Here is a 10492-nt window from a genome sequence, read left to right as displayed (position 1 = left end):
TTTATGGCAAGGATTAATTAATATGTTAATTAGTCAAACGAATAAGTTCGTTAAAGACCTCGGGATAGTTTTGGACCTTAAGGCCCAATGGGCTTCGAACGTCAAGCCCATTGACTTAAGTTGTATGACAATTTAATGAATAAAGATTCACAAAGGCCCAAAAGCCCAAATCCCTTATGTGGTCGGCCATGTGTGATTGAATTAGGGTTTTTTGGTTCTTAAGTCATTTAAAGAAGTGACTATATAAAGAACTTTATAGCCTTAAATTCATTAAGGGTTCTTTTTGGAGAAAATTGGAGAGAACATGTCTCTCCTTTTCTCTCTAAAGAGGCCGGCCCCCTTGGAGGGTGTATCTAGCAATCCCACTACTCCAAGGTCACTCATTTCTTCATCAATCTTACCTTGGTGTGGAGACTTAGAGGTTCTCAATTTTGGGAACTTGGAGAACCATATTCTTCCATCCAAATCCATGGATCTAAGAAGCAAGGAATGAAGGCCCTCTCCTTGGGTGATTAGCCTTTGCTTATGCAAAGAGGAATCTACAAAGGTATATATTTCTCAACTCACTTTGATTTGAGTTGAGTCTTGGTTCACCAATCTACTAGGCCTTGAATTTCTTGGTTAATGTTTTGTTTTTTGAATGCATGCAAGCATGATTCCGCCTTTTAATTGTTAAATGCATGCTATAGATGTTATTCAAATGAACATGTTTTCACAAAATCATCCTTCATAAATGGCCGGCCATAGGGTTCCATTGGGCTTTTTGGGCCTTTGTGAATTAAGTTGTCATACAACTTAAGTTAATGGGCTTGACGTTCGAAGCCCATTGAGCCTTGAGGCCCAAAACTAACCCGTGGTCTTTTAACGAACTTTATTCGTTTGATTAATTAACATATTAATTAATCCTTTCCATAAATAAATAATCAAACCATTTAATTATTCTTACTCATCTCCTTTGTTTCTTCAATCTCTACCTTACACAGTGTATGATCCATTAGGTTCCTTTTAGCGAGGCAGTGGGCGATTAGAACTTTTTCAAATCGATTGTGAATTGAAACTTACTTTCAATTCTCCCTTTAGTGATTATACACGTTTAGGGCTTCCACAAACCATGAGTGACACCTAGCAGTATGTCATGGTTACCCAAGCTAATAAGAAGAGGTGGAGAACCTATTCAGTTTAGGATTACAATGCAATACGGTCCTTCTCTAATATAATACTCTTGATCACATTGTTTGGTTTGATAGTTTATTCATGTCTACTATCCAATGTGATTCATTTACTTATATGATTACCTTGAATGTGATTTGGAACGACTTCCTAAATCTCATTCATACTCTGGCTAGAGATTCTTAATCATATCATAGAGTATTCTCCCTCAAACGGTTTGAAGGTTGGAGATCCCTTGTTGCGCATTCACTTGCCTCCATGGCTAAGTAGCTTAGCCCCAACTATGCCGTGGACACCCTCTGACGGGGTGACTTTGACATAGTCAAAGATCAAGGACCTAACCACAAGACAACTATGATGCCTCAGGTCAAAGGACTACTTTGCATTATCCCAACCATGAGTTCTCATGTGACATGAGTATGAGAACTCCTCGTTGATCGTGTTCAGTAGACTCATTCGTTATTGAGCACCTACATGCTTGTCTTGATGTCACACACACCAGTGACTCGAGACTAGTCACTCTCCTTGGGAGAAGACACAGCACGTACTGATCTTAACGGACTGTCAATGCCCAATTGGCAATCCCATGATCAGGAACGTTTAGGATGTGTCTACGAAAGAATGGTCTCATAAATCTAACTTCTTTAGATCGCATTCTCCCAATCACATATTCCTTGGACTTATTGTTTAAGCGTATAACACTTATATGAGACGGCTCAAACAATAATCTTTGCCCTTGATATTAAACTAGATTAGTTTAACATGTGAAATGTCTGTAAAGTATCATCATATGATTGGTTTTAGGGCACATTTCCAACAACATTTCCAACATTCAAGGTTTGGATGATGGAAACATGACTTTCTAGAGGCTATCAAGATAATAGGGAGAACCTTTGACATCACAGTTAATAATTATCCAAAGATAATCCCAAAAATATCATGAAAGTATGACAATTAAGATAAGCATATAGAGAGACAAAACGTAAGTATCTGATGAGCATGCTGACAAGACAAATCGAACCTGGAAGTGTAGCTATTTAAACAATTTAGTTCATAGTAGAAAATACCAATAAACCGCTGAAGATCTTCATACCTTGGATTATCTAGGGCTTTAGTGAATATGTTAGCTAGTTGTTTTTTAGTTGGCACAAAGTTTGGGGTAAGTATCTTACCTTCCACTAGACCTTTAATGAAGTGATGCCTGATGTTAATATGTTTGGTTCTTAAATGTTGGACTGGGTTCTTAGAAATATCAATTGCATTCATGTTATCACAATAAACAAGAAAAATAGATTGAGATATACCATAGTCACTGAGCATTTGTTTCATCCACATCAGTTTAGTTCAACATCTCCCATAACCACATATTCTGCCTCGACAGTGACAAAGAGACACATTTTTGCTTCTTGTTGTGCCAAGCAACCAAATTGTTCCCAACATAAAAGGCTCCCCTGAGGTACTTTTTCGATCATCAATTCACTTAGCCCAATCAGCATCACTGAACCCAACCAAGTTTCTGTTGGTGTCATAAGTATATTGAAGTCCATAACCAATGGCGCAATACACATACTTGATAATCGTTTTGACTGCTTGTAAATAAGACTCCTTGAGATAGTTTTGAAATCGTGCACATACCTTAATAGCAAATGTGATGTCAGGTCTGCTGGCAGTCAGGTAGAGTAAGCTTCTAATCATGCTTCTATATAGAGTTTGATCAACATCCTTGCCACTTGAGTCCTTGTGAATTTTGGCACATGTGCTCATTGGAGCTCTAGCAGCTTTTGAACCCTCGAGACCAAACTTCTTCACTAAATTCTTGGCATACTTTGTTTGAGAGATGAAGATGCCATCATTTTCTTGTTTCACTTGAAGTCCAAGGAAGTAGTTTAACTCACCAACCAAGCTCATCTCAAATTAACTTATCATCATGTCGATAAATTATTTCACTAGAGAATCAGAAGCAGATCCAACTACTATGTCATCAACATACACTTGAGCAATCACAACATGAGATTTAACCTTCTTAATAAAAAAGGTTTTATCAACAGAGCCTCAAGTATGACCATGAGTAAGAAGATGAAAAGACAAACTATCATACCAAGCACGTGAGGCTTATTAAAGACCATAGAAAGCCTTCCTCAGTTGTACACCTCATCTAGCTTGTGCGGATCCTCAAAGCCCTTAAGTTGTTCAATGTAGACCTCCTCATTAAGGTATCCATTAAGGAATGAGGTTTTGACGTCCATTTGAAAAAGCTTGAACTTTAAATAACATGCAATAGCATAAAGAAGTTTAACTAATTCAAGACGAGCAACATGAGCGAAGGTTTTATCAAAATCAACACCTTCAAGTTGAGAGTATCTTTGAGCAACAAGCCTAGCCTTATTTCTGATTACATTTCCTGACTTATCAGACTTGTTCTTGTAAACCCATTTTCTGCCAATAACATTAGTGTTCGATGGATGATCAACAAGGGACTAGACTTCAGTTTTCTCAAATTGATTTAGCTCGTCTTGCATAGCTAAGATCCATTTTTCATTAGTTAAAGCATCTTTCATATTCTTGGGCTCAATCTGAGAGACATGGCAAACATTTGCAACTTCATTAGCTATTTGTCTTCGAGTTATAATGCCTTTGTCAATCGGACCCACAATTTCCTCATCATGATGATCATTGGCCCACTTCGGTTTGTCCTTGAATATGACTCGAGAAACTTGAACAGTGCTTGATTCACTCTTATTGTCACTTTCTGATACCACACTTTACTCACTAGAAGCATCACTGTTATCATTAGAAGAGGGAAATAACACATCATCATTTTTATTTGCCAAAGAGGGAGGGACATTAATGTCATCAATCTTGACATGTATGGACTCCATGATGGTTTTTGTTCTTAGATTTAAAACCCTTTAAGCCCGACTTGTGTTGGAGTACCCTAAGAAGATTCCTTCATCACTCTTAGTATCAAACTTTGCTAGATGTTCACGATCACGCATAATTTAGCAAACACTCCCAAAAACTTTGAAATACTTTGACATTGGCCTCTTACCATGCTAGAGTTCATAACTTGTCACATTAGTGCCAGGATGGAGAAACACTTAATTTGACATATAGCAAGCAGTGTTCATGGCCTCTACCCAAAAATGCTTTGCCAAGTTTTTGCTGTTAAGTAGCACCCTAGTCATCTCTATCAAAACACAAATTTTCCTTTCCATTACACCATTTTGTTAAGGGGTGATTAGAGCAGAAAACTCATGCTTGATGCCATTGGTTGAACATAAATCATCAAAGTGAGTATTCTCAAATTCAGTTCCATGATCAATTCTGATTCTAACTAGAGCAGAATGGCTAGACAGAAATTCATTCAACATTACTTTGTACACAGTGAGGAACTGTTGAAAGGTATAAGGATTTTCCCTTAAAAAGCATACCCAAGTGAATCTAGAGTAGTCATCCACATTTACCAAGATGTACTTCTTGCCACCAAGAGATAAAGATTGAATTGGTCCAACAAGATCCATATGAATCAATTGAAGAGACTTAGTTGTTCTAATGTCAATCACTTTCTTGTGTGCCACCCTAGATTGCTTTCCTAATTGAAATGATCCACAAACATAAGAGTCAGAAACAAAAAGAAGTGGCATCCCTCTCACTACCTTATGTTTGGACAACTTCTTGAGGTCTTTGAAGTTCACATGCCCAAGTCTCTTATGCCACAATACACTAGTTTCATCAATAGCTATGTGGCATATGGAGTATTTAGCAAGTTTAGAGACATCAAGAATGTAGCAATTGTCCTCAGATCTCGAGAGTACAAGTAAGTTATTTCCCATGTTCATCCATAATTTGACACCTTTTTCTTTTAGAAGCACACTTTATCAGCCACATCATTACACAGCTGGCTAATGCTAATGAAATTTGAATTCAACCCATCAACATATCTAACATTTTCAAGCTTAGGTAATCTAGGGATCTTGACCATCAACTGTGATCTAAGACTTGTCTCCACCACCAAACACAAACCACGACCAATAAAAGGAGCAAGAGATGTGAAAGCTTCCTTGTCTCTAGTCATGTGACGAGAGCACCCACTATTAAGATACCACACATTTGGTTTGGTAGTAGATATAGCATTTAGAACAACAAGGCACTTTTTTGAGTCTTTCCGAACCCACTTCAAACTTTGCATAATATTTTTAGATGACGAAGAATGAAAAAGTTGAGCAATTATGTTGACTTTGATGACCGGACGATCCACCTAATCCGTCAACAAATTAGTCTTTCCTAAGTACAATTTTCTACATTTTGGACAAATGTGCCCAACTTCACCACAGTAATGACACGTAGGAATAGATCTTGTCTTTGGACATGGTTTGATTTTCTGAGATACAAGCCTAGATTTTCTCACAAATTTTGTTTTGGTGGGGATAGAACTTGAGCCACTTTCTACAATACCAAAACCACTTTTGTCACCGTGTAATTTCAAATACTTAGCATCTTGTCAATTTTTCAGCCCCAATAGTAAGGCAAATAACTTTATCATTTACCTCATTCAGCTCAAGTAGTTGTTTCCTATTAGCCTCATGATACATCACATTATTATTCTTCAACACATGAATTTGATTCGTCAAGTTTTCTTGAGATTCTAGCAAGTTTTGAACCTAAGTTTCAAGAGTAGTGATGACATCATTATCTTCAACTTTGTCATTGCAATTAGGAGCCTTCTCATTTAGCTCCTCAACATGGGCCTCAAGATAACCAATCTTTTCATCCAATTCAATTCTGACTAGACGAAGAGACTTGTTTTCCTTCTGTAAATCAACAACTTTCATAGTTAGTTCAATCTTCTCCACTTTTGTAGAGCAAGTCTCATTAAAGAGTGTATCATACTTAATGCACAATTCATCATCAGTCATCTCCTCATTGCCATTCAGAACATAATCATCATCACCTAGAGACATTTCCTCAATTGGAGCAACAAAAGCAACAACCTTTGCTTCATCATTCCATGACTCATCAGAATGCATAGAACCTTGATCATTGTTATCACTCCAAGCAACCATCATTGCCTTTCTTCCACTTTTGACCAAAGAGTTTGGTGTTAGCACAATCAGCAGCACGGTGCCCATTTCCACCACATGCAAAGCAGGGAAAAGTACCTTTTAACAAACCTTTGTCTCCTTTTCTAGTGAACCCTTTATGCTTCACTCCATTAGATTGTTTCCCCCTGCTATTTGATGACTCGCTAAACCATTTAGAATCATTTCCTTTATTTTTGAGAATTATTGTAAATTGTTTGACGAATAGGGCAAGATCATCTTCTAAGGCATGTTTACACATATCATTAACACTCTCACAGTACTCAACACTTTGAAGGGCTACTTCTTTTCTCTTCTTGGAGTCAATTTCATCCATGTCAAGCTTCATCTCATAGGTAAGGAGTTTCCCAACCAATTTTCCAAGCTTGATCTCATTTAGGTCCTGAAGCTCTTGAATGGCAACCTTCCTTGCTTGAAATCTTTTAGGCAAGCATCTCAAAATCTTTTGAACAACTATTGTTTCATCAATAGGCTTCCCTAACCCCAAGGCTTCATTTGTTAACATTTCAACTTTCTCAAAGAAGACCGAGAAAGTCTCAAACTCGAGCATTCTCAAGTCCTCAAATTTGGAAAAGGTCATTTGGAACTTTAAATCTCTTACTTGTTTATCACCTTCATGAAGAATTCAGAGTTTGCCCCAAGCTTGCTTGGTAATTCTGCAATATCAAACATGAGCAAACTGATTAAACGAAATGGCAAAACAATAGCATTTTTTGTTTTCCCATTAGCCATGGCCGCATCAATTTCTCCTTGAGTCCAGTCACCTTTTGGCTTAATCATAGACTCTTCATTGACTAGCCTTGATGGAGCCTTCTACTCAAGAGTGAGATAATTAATAATTATAAGATCTTGAGCCTTAAGGAATATCTAAAACTTCTCGTTCCAAGCGGTATAATTTGTACCATCAAAGAATAGAGGTGTATTACATGAGCTACCGACACGATTATGGTCCATGGTGAGATTGCACCCTATACCAGCAAATCCCAGAGATCACTCTATGTATATTCAGAGTAAGGCTTTGATACCAATTAAAATTAGTACCAGGTGGAATATCCTGTATATAGAAATTATAATCAACTGGACTGGCTTGTTAAACCCAATAGTCAACTAAGATAGATTTGTTAGTCAATAAATCGAAGATTAAAATACCAATTTTAATTCTCAAAAACTATCCTAGTTAACAAGGCTGTAGTTCATTGCAAGTTGTTAATGTGTTAAGTGAGCATGGCTATGAGCACATACCATTTATATGTTCAACAAATATATGTATCATGTATGTGTACGTGAGATGTGTGACACAATAAAAATAACTGGAACACAAGATATTTTTGGCCAGAAAAACCCACCTCTAGGTTGAAAAACCAAGGACTCTCCACTGAGTCCAATCCACTAGTCTAAACAAAGGTTCATACAAAGATCACACAAGCTCAATTCCTAGATCCATATCTACATAACAGCTTTACCTTTGTGCAACCTTACCTTACATGAGATGGACTCCTTCGATCTTCACAAAGTGGTAGGTCCTCCTGAGCTCATCACCTTGTGGCACTGAGATCAACACAATCAATGATATGATATGATTTTATGATATGCATATGAAATCTAGAATCAAATGACCAGTCAGATTCTCCAATCAAACTGTTGAAGGAATAATCTAACTTGAATCCCAAAGCTTGGTCTAAAAACTGGATTTAAAGCTTAAAACTAGACCAAAACTTTAATGCAAAACTTTAAAAAAATGCAACCGTAATGCACAATGATTAGGTGTTTAATGCATGACGAAGGTTTGGTAGTTAGGGTTTCATAAATGGAGATGATGCAAGCTCAAGGCCTTTAAGGCAACTTTCTCTGTCTAAAAATAAATTCTAAACCCCCAAGTTCAAATATACCCAAGGAAATCAAATTTTGCATTAGCCAAATTGTCCAAGACACTTGTTGACTACAAAAGAGATCTAGGCAGATCAATGGCTAGAAACTGACTACCAATAGAAAGGTGTCAGTTGTCTTAATTTGTGTGCCTGGACAGCTGGAAGTCAGCTCTCAAAACTGACTAGACAATCAAACTAGACAGAATGCAACACAAATATAGATATGAAATGCACACGCATGAACAAACCTTTGAAGTGATGTGAGGCACGTCCTTGAACGTTTAATCCCAGTAGCAACATCCCATAATCAGAGAATGTAGTCTAAAACTAAATTGAGTATGTGGTACACAAACACAATATTTGACAAGGAAAAGCAAACACTTAAGACTAGACTTTACAATTTGCAAGTATTTTTTAGTGTTTTTATCCCTACTTTTTTTCAGGTGGTAAAAATCCTATCACCTTTCCTTCTCCTAAACCATTTTAGATTAAAATATGTGGTACACAAACAAAATATTTGACAAGGAAAACCAAACACTTAAGACTAGACTTTACAATTTGCAAGTATTTTTTAGTGTTTTTATCCCTACTTTTTTGCAGGTGGTAAAAATCCTATCACCTTCCCTTCTCCTAAACCATTTTAGATTAAAAAGGTATTAAATCTAAATTTGGGCATTTGATCAATTAGGCATTGAAGGTAAAACAAGAAAACTTGAACCAACTACTAGATTTGGATAAAAAAATAATAGTTTTAGGTACAAGAATATAATTTTTCCAAAGAAGATAGCATTTAATAATCCCTCATTTTAAGGGTAATCAGAAAACCGAGGAGAACAAGGTATTGATCTAGCAAGTGTTTGGTCCTTGGTATTTGGCATAACAGTCTTAACAAATCCCACTTCTTTGTGAGTCTTTGTTTTTGTATTTTGTTTTTATCTATCTATCTATATATATAAAGTGAGAAGTCCAAATAGGTGGAACATTCTAAAATCCCTAAAATGCCCTTTTATTTCCTTCACACTCAAAACCCAAAAATTTAAATAATAAGGACAAACTGGTAAAAAACTATAACTGATATAAAACTACATTGAAAAAAACCAAATTAAAAAAAAATATAATAATTATCTTCTTAAACTTAGTTATGCGATTAAAACTCAGTTATGCGGTTAACCACTCCGCAGACACACGTATAATAACAATGCAGCGGTTGTATAGAGTGGAGGACGATGGAAACCGCCTTCCACACGTTATGGAGAGGAGAATGGGCAGCACATACACTCATCCCGACTGCTTGCATACCCACTTTCCTTCTTAATATTCACTCTCTCTCACTCTATCTTGACATCCTCCCGAGCATATTGTTCTTCATAATTGCCGTTGGATCAGTTTATGCTATTTGATTTCGACTCAACCCTAAAGTACGAAGAAGTGGAGATTTAAGGTAGCCTGATGCGTAAAATAAGTTAACACACAAATTAAACCCTCTTTTTGACAATTGTAGTATAGATGTAAGTAGGGTATCGTTCTAGGCCGGGGATTAGGAGGGATTGCTAATCTATTAAAAATATTAAATAATACTCAAGGACACAAAACTAGGCTAAAAACTCTAATAACTCGAAACACACTTAGAATGACTCAACATAATGAAAACAATCAATTTAGACACTAGGAATTGAAATGGACGGAAATTGAATTAAAAGACTAACAACAATGAAAACTAACTAAATAATATAATTTAATAATGGGGGGGGTTTGGTTTTGACGAGAAGTAAATTAAACTTAAATAAATTACAGAATTGACAAAAGCATGAAATTAAGGTGAAAGGATAGGTGATGGACTAGCTAGAGGGTTCTTCTCCACACATGACACATATGCAACCTAAATTGATTTTCAGTTGTTCTTTCAATAAATTGTGAATGACAATGTTCCAAGTTAATTAGGTCCGCTTAAATTAACTCTTAGATTTCCCTAGATTCATTGGATTGAATGGAATACGCATTACAACCAAATTATTCCTCATCAAAGTCCCTAACTATGGAATACGCATGATAGAGACATTCAACAAAGATCATTAAGTTCAACGGAAATCATAAACATTGACTAGGCATTCATAACTATGGAATACGCATGTTAATCCAGCCTAGAATTCACTTAACACGATTGTGGATAACAACCTTCACTACTTGTGAATATAAGTTCATAACGATTAGGTGAAATTCACTTATATTCTAGCATCAAATTCATGCATGTAAATTAAGTATGCATTCTTAATCAACATACAAAAATAAGTTATCAATCAAGCAGTTAAGCAAATTAAATCACAACTCAGAAATCACAACTGAAGGTAATCAATT

At 36.3% G+C, this 10492-nt stretch overlaps 1 protein-coding gene across 1 annotated transcript; it reads right to left on the bottom strand.

The window, feature by feature from the left end:
• Positions 1 to 2646: 2646 nt before the first annotated feature.
• LOC126584267 (uncharacterized mitochondrial protein AtMg00810-like) lies at positions 2647 to 3078 on the bottom strand. Its single transcript, XM_050248702.1, has one exon. It carries the CDS (start codon positions 3076 to 3078, stop codon positions 2647 to 2649), a length of 432 nt encoding a protein of 143 aa, XP_050104659.1.
• Positions 3079 to 10492: the final 7414 nt, after the last annotated feature.

Source organism: Malus sylvestris, chromosome 10, assembly GCF_916048215.2.
Source record: "Malus sylvestris chromosome 10, drMalSylv7.2, whole genome shotgun sequence".
In the NCBI taxonomy this organism is placed as follows: Eukaryota; Viridiplantae; Streptophyta; class Magnoliopsida; order Rosales; family Rosaceae; genus Malus; species Malus sylvestris.
Note: the sequence above shows the minus strand (reverse complement) of the source record. Positions and strands in the feature narration are given on the sequence as shown.